At 41.0% G+C, this 27,585-nt stretch overlaps 1 protein-coding gene across 1 annotated transcript in view; it reads right to left on the bottom strand.

Annotated features, from left to right (window-relative positions):
* TG (thyroglobulin) overlaps window positions 1–27,585 on the bottom strand; it is a 186,122-nt gene that overhangs the window by 104,391 nt on the left and 54,146 nt on the right. The window contains exons 21-31 of the mRNA XM_042464471.1: window positions 26,706–26,855; window positions 25,567–25,737; window positions 16,657–16,779; window positions 11,748–11,863; window positions 8,394–8,502; window positions 7,163–7,360; window positions 5,467–5,634; window positions 4,224–4,289; window positions 2,561–2,641; window positions 1,668–1,805; window positions 668–844 (exon numbers count right to left, since the gene is read on the bottom strand). Coding sequence (XP_042320405.1) covers window positions 668–844; window positions 1,668–1,805; window positions 2,561–2,641; window positions 4,224–4,289; window positions 5,467–5,634; window positions 7,163–7,360; window positions 8,394–8,502; window positions 11,748–11,863; window positions 16,657–16,779; window positions 25,567–25,737; window positions 26,706–26,855 — 1,497 coding nt within the window. The remainder of the gene's footprint in view (window positions 1–667; window positions 845–1,667; window positions 1,806–2,560; window positions 2,642–4,223; window positions 4,290–5,466; window positions 5,635–7,162; window positions 7,361–8,393; window positions 8,503–11,747; window positions 11,864–16,656; window positions 16,780–25,566; window positions 25,738–26,705; window positions 26,856–27,585) is intronic.

Here is a 27,585-nt window from a genome sequence, read left to right as displayed (position 1 = left end):
TGCTGGACCACACAAGAGGAGTATATGCTATGCCCATACATTCTCCTGAACAGGAAGGGCTATACATTTCTCTCTTTAGAGTGGGACTTGTCTACAGAATCATTTCCCAGCTTCGGCTTCTCTTGATTCTAGTCATTCTTTTTGGTCACTGAGTCCTAGATTGACCTCCTAGCATTGGCTCCATTTCAACAGTGCCTACAACTCAGTTGTTATACCAAGATCAAGGATGGGAATCACCTAGTCTTCTAGATGATGGTGAACTGCAACTCTCATCAGCCCTTGGTGAGGGATGTTAGGAGCTGCAGTTCAATGACAAGGCTAGAGGGCTGCACCACTCATATCTCTAGCATAGACAATTCATTACTGCAATTTTGTATAGGGTTACGAGATTCAAAACAGTGGAGAGTTTCTATACTGTTGATGATTGGGTAGAAGAGGGAATTTCAGCAAGTGTAAACCTAGCAATCCAAAATTTATATGCTTCATTCCTCTGCTATGATACTTTTCTCTCAGGTGAGCTGTTGATCCATTCATATTTGTATATTACATCTATAGACTAGAGTTCTCTGAACAGTAGGCAGAACACTTTTAAAAAAACCCAAAATTACAAAATACATTCTAACTAATGATAATGCAAAGATGTGATAGACATACTTGCCCAACTCACCTGTCTTCTGATATAAGAGACGGGGCTTATGTGGCAACACAATGTTACAGCTTTCAGGGATGTTGTTAATAGGATTGTCACAGACTTGGGCCGCTGGATAAAGGGTGCAGGTGAAGAACACCGAAGCTGTGATGTTTGGGATGTCTGCCAATTGACAGAAGTCATCCTCCACACAACCTGGAAAAGTAAAACCTATCTTAGCAAAATTCAGAGACATAGCAGTGTTAGTATGGATCAGTATGCAGTGGGATCTTGAAACATAATACTGCATTAAACTGTTATAGTGCTAGTATTCCACTTTTACAGCTATAGCTGTCTTCTTTGGAATCCTGGGATTTGGATTTCATGGAGGGACGTTTAGAATTCTCAGCCAAAGAGCTCTTCAGCCTCAGTAAACTACATATCCCAAAATACCACAGTGGGCAATCTTGCCTTTCCCCATACACTCAGACAAAAGCAAACAGCTGCAGCCTCTCCTAGCTTTTGCCATCTTGACTATACTTTAAAGGTGCTTGGCAACGTGGATCCTGGTTTTCATCTATGAAATGTTGGATGGTATGGAAGTGTTAGCATGGCTTCTATTATTCAGGATGCAACCCAAAATATTTTTCTCTTTCTCCTTGCTAGAGAAAAGTCAAATCTCCCCCACTCTTAAACATCTACTATATCCACGGAATGCATGTAGATAGCATAAGACAATACAATTTGTTCATTAAAATGGGTGTAGTCCCTTAGTACTTCAGTCTTCAGTGTAATGCAGAATGGAGCTGTGGAAAGAAACATTCCTACTCAAAACCTCAAGTTTACCAAGTCTCAGATTTATGGTGATGTATCTGCATCCGCTCTAGAGGTTATCTTTTCTTAATTTGGCTTTTTCGGTTTATATTTATCTCTTGGCCTACCAATGGAATGTTGCAAACATTCTCCAAGGATTAGGACATGGCTAAGACACTGACTAATTAATAGCATGAATGTTTCCCCATGACCTAAAACTTCTTACGTGCAAGACACCAGAGACGGGCCTGCTCAGCTGAGAATCTGGGCTGGAAAAGCCAGTACTCTTGAGATTGCAGAGAATGATTCTGGTCAATCAGGATTTGGTTGCTTTCCATCGGAGAAAAGAGTTCCATTGCTGAAGCTGATCAATATGGAAAAGAAAGACAAATACAAGGCTTTCAGTTATCATAATTTGTCTCTATGAAATTTTCCATATCCTACCTTTCCAAATGCCACAACCATGGCGGCTAAGAACAAGAAATCACAGTTGCAAGAAACATAGGATGAAGTCACATGCATCAAATTACTGAAAAAGCCCGGGACCCTATTTTTCTCCCAAAGGTGGGAGCATTCTGTGGGCAAAATTTCATACATGACATGCTCCAGTGGCAGTTGGTGGCTTCCATGTCAATAGGGCAGTAAATTTGCTTTGGGTTCCAGTCCAAACTTTAATGCTGAAGCTATTTTGAAGATAAGACTTAGTTCCTTGAATAGTTCAATTCAAGCCTAGAATAGATTCACTGCCTCACTTACATGAAAGCCAAAAGCCACCTGCATAGTCCACACAGCCATTCAGAGAAAAGGTGGGAGGCATATTTCAGTGATTTCTGTTTTCCCTTGCAGCTCCTGTGCCCCACAAATGTCTTCTCTGGGGGGCTATGAGACCTCCTGTAATTGGAGAGGTGCCAGGAGGGAATAAGATTTGACAAAAATTAACTCCCCCTTTCTGCCAAAGAGATTCCTCCATGGATCTTGACCCAAATGGTATGAAGAATCCCATTCACAAAAGCCAATTTAGGATGCAAGGCATGGTAGAAGTTTTATTCTTTTTGTTTTTAAGTGAGTTAAGAGTAAAAATTATAAGCTAACAACACTTATGCAGAGCCAGATAAATACCTGGTAGTAATGGATTCATCTCTGTTGGAGGAACAACAGCACCACATGCAGTAGATCTTACTCTGGTCAACATATCAAAACCTAAAAGGCAAACAAAACTCAGTTTAAGACACACTGCTGGTGCAATTATTCTCTAGGCTATAAAGATAGATTACCCAATCTTTACTGAGGACCAAATGCTGGCTGATGGTTTGAGGGGAGTGGGGGGGGGGACAGAAAACCAAGGAAGATGGAAAAGTGAATGATTCATCCTGGAAAAAGACAGGCCTGGAATATGGTAGCCACACATCCTAGAGGACAATCCTCTTCTTGAAAGACTATCTATGGCCCCATACAGACAGGCCAAAATAAAGCTGCTTTGGGTCACTGGAAGTATACTGTTTAAATGATGCATGCATCCTAAGAGTCCAGAAGCTGCGCTAAAGTTGTGCTCTAATTCTTAGGACAGGATTGTGACTTTGGTGTGGCTTCCAGACTCTTAAGAGGCATGCATCACTTAAACAGCATACCTCCAAAGTGACCCGAAGCAGCTTTACTTTGGCCTGTCTGTATGGAGCCAGTGTCACTTTGTGGCTTCCACATCACTGAGGCACTGAATCAGCTCTGGGGTTTTAAAAAAGTTAAACTTTAAATGACTTTATCTCCTTTAAAGGGGTTATCCTTTGGGGAACCAGGGTTCAAAGAACTTTACTGGAGTTATCCTTCTAGGCAGTGGGAAAGGGTGCAGCCCTTTGGACAGGTCCTTTAAGATTCAGGCTCAAACTCAGAATAAATTCATACCATCACTATCCCCAACACACTGACATGAAAGCCACCAGCTGTCTGTGAAGGCTATCAGAGAGAAGTTCTTTATTTGAAAATGTTTATTTTAAAGTATTTGAAATGTTGTCATATTCAATAGTGGGATTCAACAAGATACTTCTGATAATAGAATTGAAGGATCCTGAAGAAAGGGGAGTGGCAATTCCCTTTTCATACATCAGTTCCCTGCTCCTTCAGGCTGAAAGGCCACGTGGAGCCATTTTAGAATGCCCCAGACAGTGTTTAGTAGGAGGAGAAGGAAAGAAATGAATAGCAGTCCTTTATGTGACATTGGAATGGACATTCAGGTGACCATTCAAGCCCATGTTAAGTCTGGGAGCCTTGGATCTGTGCATTCCCAGTTGGCATCGAGACAAAAAGTTGAATAGGCATGTATGTCACCTGGATACACCCTTTCCCACTTTGGAGTGACATACTGTATCATGCTTCTTCTGAAATAATTATAATTCTTTCTGGTTATACATCTGAATTATATATTAAAAATATGTATAACTGTGTGCAACTTCTGCCCCCTCTTTTGGTTTTTCCTCTTTTTGTGGCAAAAGTATCAAGAACCGTCCTTTGAAAGGGAAACACCATTCCAACCTTGATTGTAGGTTCTGCTTTATTAAAATATATAGACCAGTGATTCCCAAACTTTTGGTCTTCCAGATGTTTTGTTCTTCAGCTCTCAGAATTCCTGACCCAGATGGCTGGGGCTTCTGGGAACTGGTCTAAAACACTTGGCTGACCAAAGTTTGGGGATCACTGATACAGATGGAAGTTTGATAGATGGATATATACAACCTTCCTTTCAGACTGATATCAGAAACAAATGCAGGGGGGATACCCAGCAACTTACCTCTCCATAGATAAACACGTTGAAATGTGGTAAAAGAAGCTTCAGTTTCTTCTATGAGATCAGATGCTGATGAAATAAAAGAATAAAGTTACTTCCACTTACAACAATGACCATCATGCCCAGCAGCAGTGGGAAATTGTGCCAGACACAACTTTCATACTTGTGCCCCCAGCAGGCTACACTCTTGCATTCTGGCTAGATTAAAATTGGACTTATTTTGGCTGGTTTGGGGCTGTTTGGGTTGAGGTCTCCACTTCAAAGAATGGTAATGGAAACGTTCTCTGAAGAAACACACCAAGAAAACTCTGTGATAGGTTTGCCTTAGGGTCACAATAAGTTAGAAATGACCTGAAGGCACAAAACAACAATGCAGAACTAGCCAAACGGTTACATTAGGGGATGGTTCGAGTGCAGTTTTGTCCATATGGGGATGATTTCACCTAAATTTTGCAAAATAGTGTAACCTGTTTTAGAGATAATCCAGAGGCCTCTGGGAGTGGGAGTGTTATACCAGCATGATGCTGGGTGCTTCCCAGAAGGAATGGAACTGTATGCAGTCCACATTTTCCCCATCCCTGATTTTTATCCATTCTTAGTGTCAAAGAAGAAAAACAGAATGGATCTGAATAGGTGCATCATCAGGTTTCATAAGAATGGAAGAAGAGACATGCTAGCTTAGACCAAAAACATATCAACTGCAGCATCTTGTTGCCAATAGAGGCTGATGATGAAACAGCTACATTAAGCCCACAAACAGGATGTTGGTATAAATACTCCATTCTGCTCATGCTCCCTAGCAATTGTATTCAGTGACATGCTACTTCTCATCATGGAAACAGTATATAACCATTGTGACTAGATGTCATGCATATATTTATTATGCATGAATCTGTCTAATTTCATTTTAAAACTGTTCTTTTAAAGCTGTTTGGAGGCTTGTCCCTCCAAACAGGTGTAAATGGTAGCAACAGAAAACTTAAATACAGTAGAAACAACATCTGTATAAAATGTAGACCTGTGCCTCCAGTGCTGTCACCTTTTTCTTTCTCCTGTATGATATTTAAACATCTTTTGCCAAATGAAGAAGCCAGTGCAGTTTCAAAAGTCTGTATAATGTGTTTAATGCATTTTGGCTAGCCAATAAAGGTATCACTCTTTTGCGGATTTTGCATTTTGTTTCATTTTGCTGTATGGGCAGCACAGCTACCTCTAAATACATTTAGTGGAAAACTGGGAAACTTACTTATTGTGAGCAGTTGCCCTCCTAAGATAAATGTGTATTTCTTCTTTTCTTCACTGTACTTCACTCTTTGACACATGTCTTCTTGTTCTCGTGTTGAGCTTCCATCCCAGTTCTTAGCATTGCAGATTAATGCATCTGGATAGCTCATGAGAGCACACAAGATACTACCTAGAAGCAACCAGCGGAAGACATACAGATTTTCAGTTCCACTTCTTTGTGGAATGGCTCTCAGCCTAAGGGGAAAGCAATGGCAAACCTCCTCTAAAGAAATCATCCCAAGAAAACTCACTGTCAGCTCAGTTCTAGAAAACCCCATGACACCTATCATAAATTGAAAATGACTTGAAGACACACAACAATAACAACCTCACCCGTTCCAACAAAAGATAATGTTGGCCTAAGTAGGGGTGGGGGAATACTAGCACAAATATCAAAGGCCTTACACACTTCATCCCTATTACAGATTATTGCATAAACATATGCCCTACTTTATCACACTTCATCCCAAATCTACCCCTTTACCTTGATCCTGTAAACACTCTTTCAACTCATTGGATAAGCCAATTGGTCATTGGTGACTGGTGGCTCCTTCAGCAGAGTCAAGAATCCAATGCAAGTTTCAAGCCAGGCTTTAAAAGAGTTATGTAAGATGCTAACCATTTCCCCTAAAGAGCCTCAGTTCCTTAGATAGCTCCTTTAAAGCTATCAAAAAGCCTTAAAGGATCCAATGCATATGGAAGTCAACAGCCACCAATGCAAATGATGGCAAGGATGCAGGGATCTCTCGCTTTACGTGCCAGAAAGCTCATTCGTTTCTGTACTGGTATTTCCGTTTATCTTTCTCCCAGCCACAACAGCCATACAAAAGGTATGTGTTGATTAATTTTTATTTTTATTCTTATTCTTATTTTAGCCAATGAACAGGACAGTTGATAATTCAGGATCTTGAAGATGCTTCATTAAGGATTGTTGTAAGTCAATGTCAACTTCAGGACCCAGATTAGAAATCGGGATCCTAACCAAAGTTGAGGGAAGCACGCACAGCCCTGATTTCTGTTTAGGCTTTAAACACAGAGACTAGTCTGCTCTCAGTGGAAATCTGTTTGTTTTTTTATTGTTGTGTCATTAACTTTTTTAAATAAAAAAAATTGGCACCTATTTTAGTTTATGCTGTACTTTTTTTGCTTTTGTGAGTCACCTTGAAAGTGTTTTGGGGAGAAAGAAAGGCTGATTAAGGCAGATTAATTGATAACATTTCAAAAGTTGGAGCAGAGAGACAGAGTTCTGTTCTTGTTCACTTCTTCCAGTTGCTATACCTTACAGATAGAGAACCTGCAACTCTCCAGTTGTTGCTGGACTACAGCTCCCATCATGCTATTGATAGGGACTATCACAGTCAGAGGACCACAATTTCTTCAGCCCTGGTATCACCTTTTCACATCCCCGACAAACCAAGTTGACGTCATGCCCAACCACCATCTAAGACCTTTCAATAAAACATCATATCATATTCTCCACAAGTAAAGATTAATCAGGTAAGACTGTAAAATCTGAGCCTTAGCATGATAGGATCAACAAGACCTGAGTTTCTCTGCTTTGCTTGCTTTTTAAAAATGTTCCCATTAAGTGAGATAAGCACAAGGATGCAGGATTTCTTTCTTTCTTTCTTCCACATCTCTTGTCTAAATGCAGTTACCTCCATCGAGTACAATCTGGCTCAAGATAAATCCGTCACAGCAAGAATCTTGGCTGCAGGCCTGACGGCAGAAGAGATGTACATCAGTCAATGATGTACCAGCTGCTGAAAGGACCAAGTTGTGGTACACGCCAGAAACAACATCCTGGAAATCGGTCATCTCAAAGGTCTTCACTCCAGCTGTAGTGAATTCTTGTCCTTGAAAGAAGTGGGGTGGGGTAAGCATGTTCCAGAATGTAAACTGTACTGTAATGTAAACTTGATGTTTATGGGAAAGTGATAAGAATATAATGCGAAGTCTCTGAAGATTTAGGAAGGGACTGACATCTGACCTGCAGGTTTTTATTCAAGGCATTACTCTGAAAATCAGATAGTGTGACAGAGAGGTATAACTTGTGCATGGAAGGATACCACTGGATTCTAACCCAGAAGCTGCTTCCACACTGCAGAAACAATGCACTTTGACACCCCTTTGATTGGCATGGCTCCATCCTATGGAATTCTGGGATTTGTAGTTTGTTGTCTGACAGAGTAGACAAGAAACATACAACCCCCCCCAAAAAAATACCCTGAATCCATACCATTGAGCCATGGCAGTTAAAGCAGTACCATATGTATTATTATTTCAGTATTTTTGTAATGTTTTTGCCCCCAAACCAGTCAAAAGCCCCAGCCCCTCAAAGCTTCCCCCAAGTCCCCCAAAAATTCTGGAAAAAGAAAAAAATCATCCAAAAATGACCAAAGTATCAGCTGGTAATCACATTACATCACTTAAGGTGCACTCAAAATGCACTGATCCAGCCCAACAAGTGGGCATGGGTGGGTGGGAAATGGCCCTCACTGTCCCTGCAGTTGCCCACTTCTGTTCCAAAGCACAGATGGGAGAACACATAACCTGCAGGTTACATCTGACACCTCCCCTTGCCCAGTTCTCTTCCATTCACCTCAACTGCCATTGCAAACACCTCTCTCTAGAAACTAGCCATCCACACTTCTAAGAGCCAGTTGTCCTGTTAGGGAAAATGGTGTTAGAGGTAGCAGTAACATGTTTGCACTCCAGCAGGAGGAAGGATGGGTGTGATTCCTGAACCCAGGTTGTTCCTCACTCTGTACCAAAACAACAACACTTCTTTTTTTAAAAAAAAGAGAGAGAGAGAGAGAGAGAGAGAATGTTTTCTTTTGTTTCGTTTGTTTTGTTTCTTTTTGTCTGTTTGTTTTCTTTAGTTCTTACCTTTTTTCAAGTACACTCTCACAGCATTCTGATCTTGGCTTCTCACTCGAAGCATGCAGCTGAGACGATCAATACTTGCAGTGGCAGCATTATCCCAAGTACCCTGAACCTGAGACAGAGGAAGGTGCATGTATAGGGTGTTAATAAGGTGTTAGTTGGCCCTCCATAACCATGTATTCTTTATGCTTGGATTCAATTCTCCATAGCTTGAAAATATTTTATATATATATATCTATAAAATGTGTGTGTGTGTGTGTGTATTACAAAAAGCAAACCTTGATTTTGCCATTTTATATAAAGGACACTATTTTACTAGACCACTATATTTAATGGGGCTTGAGCATCCACAGATTTTGGTATCCAAGGGGGGTTCTGAAATCAAACCCCAGTGGATACCACATGCCCACTATATATGTTATGGAACATAGCCTATACAGTTTTCAATCTCCAACTTATTATTATTATTATTACTATTATTAGGAGAATTAGGCCCATCTACATAAAATATTCATAGATGATGTTTAAACAAGCAGCATGAGCACCTGCCACACTGGTGGAAGGGGTGGCCAGTGTGCGTTTTGGTAGAAGTTACTTTTCCAGATAGAACTGTAAGGGCTAGAAATGCATTTCATCACTAGTGATGTTAATATTCTCTGATTTTCATTTACATGCAAGAATGAATAACTGCTTGCTGGATGGTATCACAAAAGTATTTGCACACTTTTTAAAATTTTCACATGTGTGTTTGTTGTTCGTTTTTAAAAATAATTTTTCACATTAGGCTGTTTATGTTTGCTTCTTGTTGTTTTGCAAGGCATGTTTGCACAAAAGACTTGGTTTGGTCAAAAGACCATTTATGAATGATTTTTCTACACCCAATTAAAGCATTTATGTTGGAGGGAGGACAGGTTTTTTCAGCCTTCCCAAGTCTTTTGCAGAAATTAATTTTTCACAAAAACTGTCCCAAATGCTGAAAATTTTATGGAGGTTGAGCATTTTCAGTGTGTTTTGACGCGTCATGATTTCTTGTCAAAGAGGAGAAAATTTGTGAGTATCCTTTATGCCCCTGTTCCCCATGCAACGTCACCACTTCAGGCATGGTCAGGACCTATATAATCAGGTCATAAATGCACAGCAGTTAACAGCTTTATCATTATAGAGCACACAAACAGAGGCCCATCCCAGAGGTTACAGAGAACATCCCAAATGAAATGTGTACTTTTGTGGTCACACAGCTACTTGGATGTCAGGAGATCGTGGGGTTAATTCCTCTAGCTGAGACCAGGGAAGAAAACTGGAACAAAGCAACAGCTTGAGTGAGAGAGAAAGCCATACCCAGATGGAAGAAGCCACTTACAGCTTTCCCTCAGAAGATAATGTGCCTACAAGATGTATGGATCTCTAAACATCGTAAGTTCAATGATCTAATCAAATTCCAAATTAAATTTTCAGTTAGCATCTAGCGCTGCATCTGCACTGCAGAAATAAAGCAGTTTCATATTGCTTTAATAGCCATGGCTCAATGCTATGGAATTCTAGATTGTGTAGTTTTGTGATACATTTAGCCTTCTGTGTAAACAGAGCTCTGGTACCACAACAAACTGCAAATCCTAGGATTCAATGACATTGAACTATGGCAGTTAAAGTGGTGCCAAACTGCATTATTTCTGCAGTACAGATGCAGCCTAAGTCAAGACTCTAGCAAGGAAGAAGTTAAGTATCTCCTGCAAGTGAAGACCACATCCAGACACACCAGGTGAATTGTGCCTAGGGAATCCCAAGTCCTAGGTTTTCTTTAACCCAGCCTAGGTTTCAATTTATTATTCCTAGGCGTGTTACAGACCGCCCCTTTGGGGTGGCCTGTAACCGGCCCTTTCCCCGCTGTATTGGGGCCTCAGCTGTCACAACGGCAGCCTCTGAGGCCCCGATCCGCCGCTTTCCAGGCCGCGGGGAAGCGGCAAAAGGCCGCTTCCCCACAGCCTGGAAACGGGTGTCCTTGGGGCTTCATGCCCCAAGGACACCTGATGGCAGCTAGGAGGAGGAGAAAGGGGCCGCTTGGCCCCTTTCTCCCTTGCATCCCTGGCGCAGCCATCTAAAGGCTGCACCAGCAACGCAAACCGCAGAAGGAGCTCCGTTTCGGAGCTCCTTCTCGTACTGCGGAAAGGGCGCTCTAGGCGCCCTCGCATGGCACAACAACGTCACATCTGCGCTGCCTCATTTGGAGGTGGTGCGGTGGTGACATAGTCATGGTGGCGCCCATCTGTATAGGATGCCGCCATTTTTTACGGACTAGGTCCGTACTAGGGTTAGGGGTGTCAAGAAGTGTCGCATACTAGGCTGTCCGTTTGTAATGGGCCCTTGAATAGCAATTTAAATCAGAGTTATACAAAAAGGTGAGTTTGGTCTTCTCTACCAACGCAGTGGAGGCTTCCTCAAGAGGAGGCCTCTGCCACTACAGTGAAGCTGACGGAGATGTGGTTGGCCCTACTAATGCTACAATGGGAGGAGGACCAGAGCAGTTGTCACTCCTTTCCTGGGATGTCACAACAGTGTTATTTGCATCGTAGCAGCTACAGAGAAGCACTATAGCAGCTACAAAAAGAGTGCATAGATATGGGGGGAAAGAAAGAAAAAGATAGAATTAACTTTTTAAAAAAGATAGCAAAAAGAACAAATGAATGGGTCCTAGAACAGATCAAGCCTGAATTTTCCCTGGAGGCAAAGATGACTCAACTGAGGCTGTCATACTCAGGCCACATGAGAAAGCATGATTCATTAGAAAAAACAATAATGTTAGGAAAGGTGGAGGGAAGTAGAAAGAAAGGAAGAACATATGCTAGATGGATGGACTCAGTTAAGGAGGTCACAAGTATGAAAGTGGAAGAGCTTAGAAGAATAGTGAAGGATAGGGACTCTTGGAGATGTCTCATCTGCAGGGTCACCATGAGTCAAGATTGACTCAAGGGTGGTTAACAACAGCAACAAAGATAGGAAATTATTCACATGTAAACGTGAAAACCTTGGTTAAAGCTGCTGCCCTTCTGCAGAATTAATGCAGTTTGATACTGCTTTAACTGTCATGGGTCCATCCTATGAAATTCTGGAAATTTGTAGCACCAGAGTTGTCTGACAGATCAGGCTGACTGTCTAAAACAACCTACATATCCCAGAATTTTCCATTGCAGTTAAAGTAGTGTCAAATTGCGTTAATTCTGCAGTGTAGCTGCACCTCAGGATGCAGTAAAACTGACACTGTTTCTAGAAAAGTCAAATGTGGTAAGTATCCCTCTGAACGTAATTTCTCTTGGCTGATTATCATACCAGATTCATCATAAAACAGCTGCATTCTCTTACCAATCCAGAAGCAGAACAATTGTAATTGCTCTCTTGAGCACTGTACAGCTCACACAGAACTTCTGTCCTTGCAGTAGACAATGTGAGAAATCCACATGCTTCGTCCTTCATACATTCTGAAAGCATAAAAGGATGGATGGTATAAGTCCTGATTTTAACACCAGGTTCTGCTAACACTGTTCCATCAGTCAAACAGAGCAAATGAAATTGGTGCTAACCAAGGACACACAATAGCCTAGTATCACCACTACCTTTGATGGGTTGGAAAGTTTTGCTTCTTCTGGCTTTTGAAATTTTAAAACTCTTTCTTTTATTTATCGAAGTGTGAATAAACTTTGGCTATTAAAGGTTGGGTCTCCCTTATCCAAAATACCTGGGACCAGAAGTTTTGGATTTCAGCGTTTTTTAGATTTTGGAATATTTGCATATACATAATAAGATGTCTTGGAGATGGGACCCAAGTCTAAACATGACTTGGAGGAGTCCGAGGAGGCGTGTGGTCGTAGTGGGGGACTCCTTGCTGAGGGGTACAGAAGCAGTGATATGTAGGCCTGACAAGATGTCTCGAGAGGTGTGTTGTCTTCCAGGTGCAAAGATCCGTGATGTGACAGAGAGGCTGACAAGACTGGTCAAGCCTACTGACAAATACCCCTTCCTTTTGGTCCACGTGGGAACTAATGATACTGCAAGACACAGCCTTCAGAACATCAAAAGGGATTATGAGGCGCTTGGTAGGAAGCTGAAAGGAATGGATGTACAGGTTGTCATCTCGTCTCTTCTGCCAGTTGAAGGGCATGGTCCAGGAAGGGAGAGGAAAATAGCGGATGTGAACAACTGGCTTCGCAGATGGTGCCGCCGAGAAGGATTTGGATTCTTCGATCATGGGCTGCGGTTCCACGAGGAGGGACTTCTTGCAACAGACGGGTTGCATCTCACGGCAGTTGGAAGAAATGTTTTTGCCAACAGTCTCAAGAACTTGATCAGGAGGGCTTTAAACTGAGTTCCGAGGGGAAGGGAGACAATATTAAGGAAGGCGAAAGGGATGGCGAAAATAGTCAAACTGACATAGAGGAAACAAGAAAAAAAGTGCAAGGACCCAACAGTGGGAGGCAAAAAAACTTGCACAGGCAGCAAGTAAAAGGAAACTATGGCCTGCGATGTCTCTACACTAATGCACAGAGCATGGGAAATAAGCAAGATGAACTCGAACTCCTAGTACAACAAAGCAAATATGATATAATAGGCATCACTGAAACCTGGTGGGATGAGTCTCATGATTGGAATGTGGAAATAGAGGGGTATAAGCTTTTTAAGAAAAATAGGTCAAACAAGAAAGGAGGAGGAATAGCACTATATGTCAGAGATATTTACACCTGTGAAGAGATCCAGGACATCAATCCTGGAAGCCAGGTGGAGAGCATCTGGGTAAAAATTAAAGGGGAGGGAAACAACAAGGATGTTACGGTGGGAGTCTACTACAGACCCCCAAGTCAGACTGAGAAATTGGATGATATCTTTCTAGAACAGATGACCACACAGTCAGAAAAGAGAGATGTAGTAGTGATGGGCGACTTCAACTATCCTGATATTTGTTGGAAGTCAAACTCAGCAAAATCCTCAAGGCCTAGCAAATTCCTCACTTGCCTGGAAGACAATTTCATGGTCCAAAAGGTGGAAGAGGCAACAAGGGGGTCAGCTATTTTAGATCTGATCCTAACCAACAAGGATGACTTGGTTAATGGGGTGCAAGTGGTGGGATCATTAGGTGGAAGTGACCATGTTCTCCTGGAGTTTGTAATACAGTGGAAAGGAGAAGCCAGGCATAGTCAGACACGCATCCTAGACTTTAGGAGAGCGGATTTCAGTAAACTTAGAGAAGTATTGAGGGCAATTCCATGGTCAGAAATACTAAAAGATAAAGGAGTTCAGGACGGATGGGACTTTCTCAAAAGGGAGATACTGAAGGCACAATTTCAAACAGTTCCAGTGAGAAAGAAAAACGGGAGGTGTCTCAAGAAACCAGGATGGATGACTAAGGAACTTTCAACCGAGCTAAGTTTGAAACGGAAGATGTATAAGAAATGGAAAAAGGGGGAAATCACAAAAAAGGAATTCAAAGAAATAGCAGGCATGTGTAGGGGTAAAGTCAGAAAAGCTAAAGTGCAGAATGAACTCAGGCTTGCTAGAGAGGTTAAGAACAATAAAAAGGGCTTTTTTGGATATGTCCGCAGCAAAAGGAAGAAGGAGGAAACGGTAGGGCCACTGTGTGGAGAAGATGGCAAAATGCTAACAGAAGACAGAGAAAAGGCAGAATTACTCAACACCTTCTTTGCCTCAGTCTTCTCAGAAAAGGCAAAGGGTGCTCAACCTGAGGATAATGGAGCAGAGGACAGGATAGGGGCATTTCAGTACAGAATAAGTAAAGAGATAGTAGAGGAACACCTTATTAATCTAAATGAATTTAAGTCTCTGGGACCAGATGAACTCCATCCAAGGGTATTAAAAGAACTGGCAAATGTAATATCGGAGCCATTGGCAATAATCTTTGAAAACTCCTGGAAAACAGGAGAGATCCCAGCAGACTGGCGGAGGGCAAACGTTGTCCCCATCTTCAAAAAGGGGAAAAAAGAGGATCCCAACAATTATCGTCCAGTTAGTCTGACATCAGTACTAGGAAAGATTCTGGAGCAGATCATTAAACAGAGAGTCTGTGAACATCTAGAAGGCAATGCCATAATCACAAAAAGTCAACATGGGTTTCAGAGAAACAAGTCATGCCAGACAAACCTGATCTCTTTCTTTGATAAAATTACCAGCTTGGTAGATGAAGGGAATGCTGTGGATATAGTATATCTTGATTTCAGTAAGGCCTTTGACAAAGTTCCCCATGACATTCTTGCAAACAAGCTTGTAAAATGTGGGCTAGACAAAGGAACTGTTAAATGGATCTGTAATTGGTTGACCGGCCGAACCCAAAGAGTGCTCAACAATGGCTCCTTTTCATCCTGGAGAAAAGTGACCAGTGGGGTCCCACAGGGCTCTGTCCTGGGCCCAGTGCTATTCAACATCTTTATCAATGACCTGGATGACAGAATTGGAAGCATACTTATCAAATTTGCAGATGATACCAAATTAGGGGGAATAGCTAATACCCCAGAGGACAGGATCAAGATTCAAAATGACTTGAATAGACTAGAAAGCTGGGCCAAAGCTAACAAAATGAAATTCAACACAGAGAAATGTAAGGTATTGCACTTAGGGCGGAAAAATAAAATGCACAGATATAGGATGGGTGACACCTGGCTGAATGAAACTACATGTGAAAGGGATCTAGGAGTCCAAGTAGACCACAAGTTGAACATGAGTGAACAGTGTGATGCAGCAGCTAAAAAGGCCAATGCTATTTTAGGCTGCATCAATAGAAGTATAGTGTCTAGATCAAGAGAAGTAATAGTGCCACTGTATTCTGCTCTGGTCAGGCCCCACCTAGAATATTGTGTCCAGTTCTGGGCGCCACAATTCAGAAAGGACATTGAGAAACTGGAGCGTGTCCAAAGGAGGGCGACAAAAATGGTGAAGGGTCTGGAAACCATGCCCTATGAGGAACGACTTAGGGAGCTGGGGATGTTTAGCCTGGAGAAAAGAAGGTTAAGAGGTGATATGATCGCCCTGTTTAAATATTTGAAGGGATGTCATATTGAAGAGGGAGCAAGCTTGTTTTCTGCTGCTCCAGAGAACAGGACCCGGAACAATGGATGCAAGCTGCAGGAAAAGAGATTCCACCTGAACATTAGGAGGAACTTCCTGACAGTTAGGGCTGTTCGACAATGGAATGCACTCCCTCGGAGGGTGATAGAGTCTCCTTCCTTGGAGGTCTTTAAACAGAGGCTGGATGGCCATCTGTCAGGGATGCTTTGATTTGGATTTCCTGCATGGCAGGGGGTTGGACTGGATGGCCCTAGTGGTCTCTTCCAACTTTATGATTCTATGATTCTATGTTTTGTGTACACCTTCTACATATACCCTAGTGTACATATTAGTGTACATAAAGAGGTAAACTAGGGCAGTGTATACAAGAAAAGGTGGTCTGTCACACAATCTGTTCCTGAACTCTATTTGTTATTGTTATTTGTTTTCGAACTGAGTTCAACTTATGTTGAAGTGACCCTATGAACAAGAGACCAACAGGTCATCAACTGCCCTGTTGAAATCTTGCAAACTCAGGGCCATGGAGTGCTGTGGAGTCTCCTTCATTGGAGGTTTTTAAAAAGAGTCTGGATGCCCATCTGTTGGGAGGTCTTTGATAGTGTATTCCTGCATGGCAGTGAGTTGGATTTGATGGTTCTTGAGATCTCTTCCAACTCTATGATTCTATGAGCCTTGCACTTTACTAAACATTACTGGTTTTTTTCCAATGAGTCGTGTCATTTCCTGATACTGTAGAGCACCTTCCAAACATAAGATAACATCTTCACCATTACTTGGTATCTAATTACCAAACAATGTATCTAATTACCAAACAAGGCACAATACAAAGCACAAGTAAGCAGTTAGCAGCAACTTCTGGATGAAGCCCATGAGTCAATCCCTCATAAAATGCATTCAAATAGTATATGCTTGAGATTATCTAAGCATGGGTCACTGTGGTCAGATTATCTCTGGCCAGTAATGGTTGCAGTTGTCCCACTAGAAAGAACATGTGGCATGTGCTCTTCACCACTGAGGCCACTTGGGCACTTCCAGACTGTACACATGTCCTTCTGAGTAAAGGAAGTGACATGAGTAAACAAATCAAGTCTATAAATGATCGTCTTAGTATTTTAGGCATTATGAACAAAGAAAATATATAAACAATCTAATCCCAGACTACCCTCTATGGCAAAGAGGAAATGGAAATCAGTTTCATTACCCGCAGTGCATGGTTGGAGTGCAGCCTCAAGTTCTCCTGGGATGGTTATAGATCCAACTATCTCGACTGTTTCTGCAGTGAAGGAAATCTTGGAAGCAGGAACCCTCTCAAATTGTCTGAGGACTGAAATTAAAAAGACCCCCAAGAACAGTCAAAATTAGATTACTCTTTATAAATCTGAGCAGTTCTTCTACACGGTGTAAAGGCCTTTTCATTCCATTTCATTATGTACTGTAGTTATGTGCCATTCAGTAACAACGTTCTTTGGACAGTCTAGAATACTATGGCCATTGATAAAAAAATAAGTAGAATAACAATGTCAGAAGCAGCAAGGATCAGGTATTGCCTTTTAACTTTCGTTATATTTTTAATGTAATTTTATATTGTTTTTAGGTGATTTTAACTGTTTTAAATTTTATTGTAATGTTTTTTTAAATCTGTGAGCTGCCTTGGGTCCCTTCAGGGAGAAAGGCGGCATATAAATAAAATAAAAATAAAAAATATACAGCATCACCAAAAGTGGGAAGTCAGGGTGTTGAGAAGTGTTCAGTAGTAAGAAGTCTGATGAAACACAACTATCCTGACACTGAAAAAAGTATAATAAAGGGGTTAGGAAAAACCAAGGAGAGGGAAAGATGCCATAACTGTGGTGCCACTATGAACAGGTGCTGTCTCTACTGCTGGAGATCCTACATCATTTGGCAGGAACACCTGCAGAATGGCATCAAAAGATTTTTTTTCAGCACCTGGGAAGGTACATGTAGTAGAAGAGATCCTTCTTCATAATTCCCACATCATCTCATTTTTCCACCAGTGAGCTGAAGACAATAATAATAATGATGATGATAACTTATTTATACCCCGCTCTTCAGCCAAAAGGCTATCAGAGTGGCTTACAAATTATCAATTAGACATTTCCCTGCCCTCAGGCTTACAATCTAATTGTATACACAATGCCCCCACTTTCCACTTTATCCTCACAACAACCCTGCAAAGTAGGGCATGGCAAAAGTCAGGCCAAGTAAAACTGACTAACCTAAGGTCACCCAGTGAATTTCATGGTTGTGTGGGGAAACTGAGACTGGCTCTCTCAAGTCCAGTCCGACATTACACTTTCTCCTGCTGAGAAGAAAGAACTGTCCCAGCCACTGTATTCTCCATCACCATGTACAGATGAGGAAAATGAATCATTAGAAAAGACAATGATGCTGGCAAAGATGGAGAGCAGTAAAAAGGGAGGAAGACCACATGCGAGATGGATAGACTCAGCTGGGGAGACTGTGGGCCTGAGTCTACAGGACATGGGCGGAAATAGAGGATAGAGGTTTTTGGAGATGTCTCATCCATAAGGTTGCCCTGAGTCAAAGTCAACTCGAAAGCATTTAACAAGTTAAGGTAGAGTTTGGTGTAGTGACCTGATGGCTGTTCAGATATGGCTGGACTCCAGATCCCATCAACTTTGACCATGAGCCATGGTGGCTGAAGTACATGGATGTTGGAGTCCAACAGCATCTGAAAGGCCATTTGTTTCCCAGCTCAGTGAGAAACAGATAGCTTCAGCCTATGTACTCCAACAATTCAGATTTCATGCCATGTGCCACCACAGAGCACTTATTATCATTATACCCTAATATTTTTGTATCTTTGCTAAGACAAGCCTACAAGAGAGATTCTCAAATGCTATTTTAACAAAAACAAATATATTTCTGCCTCTGTTTTCAAATAATATATAATCTTGTGATTCTGTTTTGTTTTGGTTTTTTCACGCATAAAAGCCAGCGTGAACCTTGGGTAACTGGAAAATGATGAAATAGCTCAACAGAGCATGACTGTAGACATCCAAGCCCCCCTTATTAGGCTTGTTCTCTTCTAAAAGAAGGAAGAAAAAGGAAGACAATTATATTATTTACACAACATGTGGAAATTCCAAGAAATCATGCCTCTCTAAAAGAATCCAAAGAGTATGGTTGGACCAAGAAAATAGGCCATCAGTATATCCAAGAAATAATCTCAGTTTGTGCTTAAGACAGAAATCTCTGTGTGAGAAGATCCTGTACTTTTTCTGCAGCCATTTAAATACACTGTGACACTACTTAATAGGGCCACAAGATCTCTGTCAGAGGAAAGGGAAGAATCAGTTCGGGGTGGAATTTAGCATTACACTGTTGATGATCGCCAAACTTGCTTTCCTAGATCTTGTTGGGCTGAAACTCTGAAAAGCCTCATCCTGCATGGCTAGTAGTAGCCACCCAGTGTTATGCTGTGCATATGTATACATGATCACACACACTTGCCAAGGCTCATAGTGCTGGTTAAAATCTCAGAGAACTCCAAGTAGTGAGACAAATTTAGAGGGAGTGGCACTGAAGGAAAAGAAAGTTTGGGGCTTTTTTTGGGAGGGGGGGAGGTAAGGTAGCTTTAAAGCACAGATGGACATAGAACCATAGAGTTGAAAGAGCCACAAGGGCCATCCAGTTGAACCCCCTGCCATGCAGGAAATCACAATCAAAGCATCCCCGACAGATGGCCATCCAGCCTCTGTTTAAAGACCTCAAAAGAAGGAGACTCCACCATCATGGAGATCTCCAGATGTTATTAGAATGCAACTCCCAGCATGCCTCATCCACTAACACACAATAGCTAGTTCTTGGAGCAGGACAGGTATTCTAAACCTCTGTTAGTGAAACACTTGCCATCTCAAGACAATCACTGTGTTAGGAGAGGATAGCTGTGGCTGAAAGTTACAGTTTGGAAAATGAAGGGGAACAAGTAACTCATCCTGTTGCAAAATTTCTTTGTTGTTGTTTACTGCCTTCAAGTAGACTTCGACCCAAAGTGACCCCATGAATGAGAGACTTCTAAGTCATGTTGTCCTCAACCAACCCTGCCCAGCTCCTGCAGAATCAGGGCTGTGGCTTCTCTAGTTGAATCTATCCATCTGGTAGGCAGTCTTTCTCTTTTCCTATTGCCATCAACTTTACCAAGCATTATCATCTTTTCTAGTAAGCCCTTTCTTCTCAAGATATGGCCAAAAATTTCTTAAAGATTAAAACTGTAGATCCAACTGTCCTGATTTGGCTGGGACAGTCCCAGTTAATCTTCTGTCGTTTCACTTTTTCCTCTGTTTTAAAAAATGTTTTAGGTTTCTCTCCTCCAACTTTTCTACTTTGTCCTGGGTTTACTTCAATTGCTGCAAACTGAATTCAGAGTGCAAAAGTGGATTGCACTCAACTCAGCAGGAGACCGGAGCAGGATCAGAAACTTGTCTTCCATCTAGGCTCAGGCAAAAGCAAACTGCTGCAGCCTTTCCTACCTTATTTGTTCTTCCTCATTAGTAATGTTTGCCATTTTGAGCACACCGATTTTGCTTAGCAGACCAAGGGTGCATCTACACTGAAAAAAATAGTAGTTTGACACCATTTTAACTGCCAGGGCTCCATCCATAAGTGTTGTAGCTCCATCCTGCAAAATTGGTAGATTTGTTATTTTCTGAGACACTAACATTCTTTGACAGAGAAGGCTAAAGACCTTGTAAAACTACAAGTCCCAGGATTTCATAGGATGGAGCTACAGCACTTAAAGTGGTATAAGCAACATTATTTCTACAGTACAGATGCACTCTAGTCATCTCGTTTTCATCCATGAAGTGTTGGTGAGTATGAATCCTAGGCTATCATGAAGAGCATGCCATATATATATATATATATATATATATATATATATATATATATATATATTCTTTCTCTCTCTCTCTCACACACACACACACACACACACACAAAATTAATAGCAGCTGGAGGTCAGGAAATGGCAATAGAAATAAAGGGTTTAACATCCCATAGTACCACACCTCCAGCAAATGCTAGAGATTATTGTTATTACTTTCAACAAAGCAGGCTTTTGCCCATGAAACTTCATCCCTCAATAAACAGGCTAGCCTTCAAGACACCTCAGGATTCGCTGTTTTTTGCTACTGCAGACTAGCACAGTTATTCATCTGGAACTTGTCTCTTTTTACAGCCTCTCCTAAATTAATGCCAAATGTTCCATTAAGAACGTGTTGAGACAGAAATTTAAAGAGACCTGGGGTTGCCAGCTCAGTCTCAAAGGACAGGAGATACAAAACCAAATTAACTCTCATTAATGTGATTTAGGTCTATCACATCTTAGGCTTCAGGACTGCTCCCTGGTTCAAATTTCCCCAATCTTCTCATTTAAAAATGAGAAGAAAAATCTAGAAAAAATGTTGTTGAAAAGGACATGTCTTGGAATTAGAATTTAAAGACATCTTCAATAAATAGCAACAGGGTAACGTAAGACTGGAATTCAGCAATGCAAATGTAACCTAAACTAGTGTTCTGTAAGCCTGCACACTACACACTTCAGACATACACTCCATGCCAAATGCAGTCTATGGCCAAATCTGTCCCACCTGGTTCTCAATTGAAGGTTTCTCCAGAACCTGGGGGACTACAATACATGGGTGGTCCAAGCTGGGGAAGGGTTTGTTTCACCACACACATTGCAGAATGAGGCTCAGACTACATAGGCCGCCACTGGCTGGTGGGCCACATTTCCATACCTTCCAACATTTCACAGATAAAAACTGGAATGCATGTGGCCAAGCAATATCAAAGTGTGGTCCAGATGGCCAATGTTATTAATAAGAAGGAACAGAAAAGCCAAGAGAGGCTGCAACAGTTTGCTTTTGCTTGGCCTACTGAGAATGGCAAGATTCAACTCTCTCCTTTCTTTCCTCCTCACCACCAAGTTCACTGGGTGCAAACTACTTTTGCACTTCAAACTCAGTTTACAGAAACTGAGCTAAGCAGAGGACAAAGTGGGAGGAGGAGAGGGAAACTAGGATACGTATTGAAGCAGCTGGAAGAGTGAGAGAAAATTAATTGGGACTGTCCCTGTGAAATTGGGACAGTGAGCATTTAACAGCATCACAGAATTGCAGTCTTGGAATAGACTGCAAGGGCCATCTAATCCAATTTCCTGCCATGCATCTGACTGGTAAGATACAGGTTTTTCTAACAGCTTTACCTTGCAGCTGTGTAAAGAGCAGGGTGGTAGAGTATATTAATCAATGTATTTTGATACAGGAGGATTGGGGAAACTTTAGCACCATCTTGTTTGCAGGTAAGGCAAAGATCCTATCTGAAGCTTGGAGGAACATAAAGTTCTACCAGTGTAATAACAGAGAATTCTGGATATTGAGAAAGGGAATTAATTCTTGACAACCACGTGGAAGCAGGCATAGCCCTGCACCCATCAGTGGCTATTTGAGTCAGGGTGAAAGCTCTACCCCCAGGAATTGTCCAGCAGTTGCTGTGCTGCCTAGCTGAAACGACTGGTGAGCCAAAGTTTTCTGATATAAATTAAATTCCAAATTCAGAACCATTCCAAAAAAGTGAAGGGGGGATGAAGGATGGTTTCAATCATACTCCAGGACACAACAACATGCTACATTCTGCTTGGAGGATCAGGAGCACATCAGCATAAAATCCCCCCACAAAAAGAATCTTGATCCATGCTTTGATATCATCAGCCTGCTTGCTGCATTTTATACCCATGTGCATTGGAGTTATATTGGAGGTAATTTTGTAAACCGCCTTGATCCTTTCAAAAGGTGGTATATAAATTATTATTATTATTATTATTATTATTATTATTATTATTATTATTATTATTATTGAAGGTTTTAAAATATTAGAGGCACATGACAGCTACAGTAAACCAGAAATGCTCCAGTTCCAAAATAAACATTCTGGTGCACCAGAATCCAGAGGGAGTAGAATAAAGTTCTGAGTAAACAAGGAGAATGAAACACACAGTGTCCTTTTGTTCATAGATCTGCTTAACACCAATTTATGCTGGCTTTTTAACCAAATGTAATTTTATATCCTTCAGAATTTTGATGAAAGAATAGATACTCCATTACTTGACCCCTCTTTCGCTATCCTCTTCTATGGTTGACATTTGTTCCAGATTAGTGCAAGCCTAACACAAAGAGAGAGTTAACAGACAGGATTAAGCAGAAATTCCCTTCTACCAGCAGAATCTTCTTCTACCAAGTTCAAATCTGGCAACAGAGCTGTGCATCATCAGAAATGCTTTGCTAATTAAAATCTATCTGCAGAAGAGACCAAAAAGGTATGGGTATGCAAAAGGTGTGGGATGAAGTAAGAGCCAAATTGTGTGTTTGTGCCTTAAAGTCTCCTGTTGATTTACAGAGACACAATGAATTTCATAAAATTTTCTTAGACAAGGAATACTCAGAAGCGGTTTTGCCAGTTCCTTCCTCTGAAATATACCCTAAAGCACCTGGTATTTGTTGGTGGTCTCTCATCTAAGTACTAAGTAGGGCTGACTCTGCTTAGCTTCCAAGATTAGATGGACTCTGGTGACTTTAGGCTGGTGTTCTCCAAATTTGCTTTAACTGAGGCTTTAAACCAACCTTCAAAATCCAAATTAGGCTACATCAAAACTCATCCAGAAAAACAGCCAAAATGTTAGTACAAACCTGTGCCAAGGTGAACATTGCCCTACATAATTTGCAACATCCCTAGGCTATGACATGTTTGGATTTGGCATAGTTTCACCTGGCTTAGGGTGAGGTCAGGTGGACTTTGGTCATCTTGAACAGTTAGGATTATGCTTTTAAGCACAAGACCCAATGTTAAATAACTGACCGAAAATATTCAACAATTTCTGTGGGTATCCCATGTCAGAGTGGCATGATAAAGTACCCACTAGGAGGACATGAAAGTAATGTTTGCTTTAAAATGCTCAGTCCAAGACCACAAAATGAAAACCAGAGATCAACCTTTCGAACCACTGTTTGTCCTCTGAAAGCCAAACCTGCATAAACTAATCAGAAACAAATGGTGGCTGTTTTTCAGCACCACAGACGCTTTTGATCAAAGTGTCATTTTCTGCTTGGAAAAAGAACCACAGGATTGAGCCAGGAGCACCATGTCTCAGTTCAGCCAGAAATGGGGCTGCAGTGGTGAAGAAGAATTATGATTGCAATTCAACATTATCATGGCTTATATATTTGTTGTTGTTAACTGCCATAAAGTCAACTTCAACTTATGGTTGTGGTGCTCCTCTTTTCCTACTTAACTGCCATCAAGTCAACTTCAACTTATGGTGACTCCATGAAGATCTCCAAGTCATCCGATCATCAACAGCCCTGCTCAGGTCTTGCAAACCAGGGCTGAGGGTCCCTAGACTGAGTCTATCCATCTGGAATGTGGTGCTCCTCTTTTCCTACTTCCTTGTCCCTTACTAAGCATTATTCGCTTTTTGAGTGAGCCATGTCTTCTCATGGTATGTCCAAAGTATAACAGTCTCAGTTTAGTCATCCTGGCTTCTAGGGAGAGCTGAGGTTTGATTTGCTCTAGGACCCATTTATTTGTTTTTGGCAGTCCATGGTATCTGTAAACATTTTTTTTTTCAAGTTAGGTCATTTTTTCCTACCTCCTTTCTTCACTGTCCAGCTTTCACAACCATACACAGAAATGGGAAATATGATGGCATGGACAATCCTAACTTTAGTATTCAATTATATATCTATACTTCAGGATCTTTTCTTGTTCCTTCATAGCTGTCTTTCAAGTCCTGGTCTTCTGAGATCTTGACTGCAGTCTTGATTCTGATTAGTGTTGTTATTTTTAGTGTTATTATTTTAGTTTTAAGGTAAGGGATAAGGGGATATGTACTTTTAGTTGTGTTTGTGCTATATATTTTATTTATGTATTTCAATGTAACCCACTTTGATCTTTATGAAAAGGCAGGATATAACTAAAAACTATTTTTATAATTATAATTATAATTATTATTATTATTATTATTATTTACTGAGCCAAGGTATGGAAGTTGTTGAACTATTTGAATGTCTTCATCATCTACTTTAAACTTAGGCAAATAACCTCTGGTAATTACTTTTGTGTAGAAAATTATATTTCCAAAATACTTCAGAATATTTCATTGCATGTTACATCAGAAAAGACCTTCAGCTGCATAAAGGTTGCAAATGTACATTTAAGAAAGGTTCAAGTCTGGAAAAAACAGGGCATAAAAGTAGGGATCAGACAGAGGTGACAAAGCCTAGAAAAATAATTGCTTAAAATCTGGAGAAAAATGAGTTTATTCCAATTTTTTTCCCTGGTCTTTCACATTTAAAAATCTACCTATCTAATCTCTCCAATCTATCTATATAAAAACAAAACAAAACCAGGGTAGGGGCTGTGTCACCTGTGTCTGTGGCCATAGCGATCAGCAACTAATCTTAATCCAAACTTGAAAGAGCTGTCCACGGTGCTGAACCTCAGCCCCAAATCATTCAACACTTGGCTAGCCCCTTCAAAGTTTAGAGGAAAGTCAAGAGTGGATTCATCACTCCCATGAGGGAGAAGCTGCCAGCTACCACTGAACAGGCTTTTGAGCAGATGTACAAGCAGAGACATGTCAGGTTAGTCTTCTCTATCTACCCAGACCAATGTTTCTCAACCTTCATTCCTCCAGATGTTTGGAACTTCATTGACCATAATGGCTAGAACATCTGGGAGTTGAAGTCCAAATCACCTAGAAGACCAATGTCTCAGAACCTCTGGTCTAGATAGATGATCTCTTCAAGTAGTCTATCAGCAGCCTCTTCCCCCCTGAAAAAGTAACCTATCCACCAGGCTTCCACAGCAAAAGGAAAATGAAAGGCCAAGCAACCATGGACAACATTGGCTGGAAGCAAAAAATAAGTCTGTTTCTTAATTGTAAGATCTGATATTGAACTGCTACAGATGAGCTAGCGACTTCCAGAATTGTCAGTTGAAGCACATTCACAGGCACACCTTGAATTGACATTGCACTTCTTTAGAAGAAAATCTTGTCTACTCCACTCACCTAAACACTGGGAGTCTATAAGTGAGCCACTCGTTTCTGTCCACTCTAGTATTGCTCCAAAGCCATCAACACAAAATGATTTTTTGGTTGTTGGGTCTGCATAAGAAGGTTGATACTGGCCATTTTCATCACACTGCATATCTCTTTCAGCCATCTGACAATCAGTAATACCTATTGTAGAAAAAGAGAAAGTCTTTGGGTAGATTTTTGTCTGTCTGTTTGTTCTCAGTTCCCAAGTAGTAAACATTTCCAGCATATCTTAAACTAACAGGACTTGAAAGTTACTTTCAAGACGGACAATATATAGACAAGCTGAAGCCATCGATTACCAAGCAATGACAGAATGATGGTCTGGATCCCACTGCATTCTCTCTACTCTGCTTTGTAATAAAAAGTATCAACATGTTGTAATGCTTATTACCATTTCCAAGCTCTGCCTTCCAGAGGGGGAGGGTGCTATCCCACCTCCAGTGTTAAATTTGAACTCACCAACTGGGAAGTGGTGGCTCTTGTATTTTGAATGGGAGGGAAGCCATCTTATTCTTTGCCTCTGGCAGCAAAATATCATGAGGAATAGTTTGATGCCTCTTCATTGTACAAAATGTATAGGCAGGATCCAGATTAGTGAGAATGAGCTGGTAGAATGCATTGCTAGAGTTCTTGTGAACTACAAACTGGCAGGAAGAAGCAGAAGAAAAGTCTTCCTTCCTCATCTGCTACCTCTGAGGGAATGTTTGATGGATAGTGCATCTCTTAATGGTTCGGTGTTCAGCTATTGTTGTGGTGGTGGTGGTGGCTTTAAATCTTAAGTCTTGGGTTGGGATCTGTGGGGTCACTTAAATGTGATCCATGGTAAAGAAGAGGTTAAGAACCACTGGTATAGAAAGCAAACTTTATTCAATCCCTAACAAACATAAGGACTTCCTTGCCATATTAGACCAAATATCTACCTACTTCCACTTTCTAGTCCATAATCAGTTCCCTATGGAAAACCTGGTCATGGGTATCACTGTGCTCTTCATTTCAAATTATCAGAAACTGATATGCAGAGGCATATTACCTTTGATACCAGAGGCAATATATAGCCAAGCTGACTGGCAGCCAGGAAGAGGCAGTATATAATGTTTCAGGGTGCTTACAGTGCTCAGATCTGAAAGCTCCATTAGAGACAGTTGATTTCCCAAGAGGACATTTGATGCAGAAGGAGCTTCCCATTTGGTCTTGATAGAATCCAGAAGGACAGGGAATGCAGCTCTCATTCTGGAAGGAGGTGCCTGGAGGACAGGCCACTGCAAATAAGGACAATCTTTGATTACTTATATGGAAATCAAGTGTCATTTTAAATTCACCAAGACACAAGTGTATGTGCACTGACATATCTAAACAATGGAACTATATGTGATTGTTAAGTTGCCCATAGCTTTAAATGCTCACAAAGAAGCTGATCGTTAGAATCATGACACCTTTAATCAGAATATCTTCATTTCAAAAATTAAGGGGAAATGTTTTTAGATACACAGCTACTTGATTTTTTAAAAAGTATTACATAAGTTGCAAGCAGTAATATTTTCTTAAACTGCTCACTCAGCAAAATAAAAAACACATTATGCTTTTCAGCAAAACTCAGCAATACCTTTGCATTTCAAAGACATATCCTGTACCTTCCCCTGCCAATAAAAGAGGCAAGCTTAGCTTCATTTACATTTGCTGAGCAATTTGCAAACATACAGAGTGGGGGTAGTTTCCAATAGAAGGGTTCTACTAGCAGAATAGTGGGAGTAAGATGTAGCAATCCACATACATACACCCTGCCGCAACCCACAACTAAATACAGAGGGATGGAATGCCCTCTGTAGTCAGTTTTAGGCTGGTGCAAAAGGATATTAGATGGGAGAGAGAAAGGTTCCCCTGCAGCCAGCATGAAACCCTTGATATAGCCCCTGGATTCTTGTTTCTCCTACACTATAATTTTTAAAGGGGGTTCTCACTAATTACTAGTTGTTGTTGTGTGTGTTTTTA

The sequence above is a fragment of the Sceloporus undulatus genome, chromosome 4, assembly GCF_019175285.1.
Source record: "Sceloporus undulatus isolate JIND9_A2432 ecotype Alabama chromosome 4, SceUnd_v1.1, whole genome shotgun sequence".
Taxonomy (NCBI): Eukaryota; Metazoa; Chordata; class Lepidosauria; order Squamata; family Phrynosomatidae; genus Sceloporus; species Sceloporus undulatus.
This window is presented reverse-complemented; position numbering and strand designations above follow the sequence as displayed.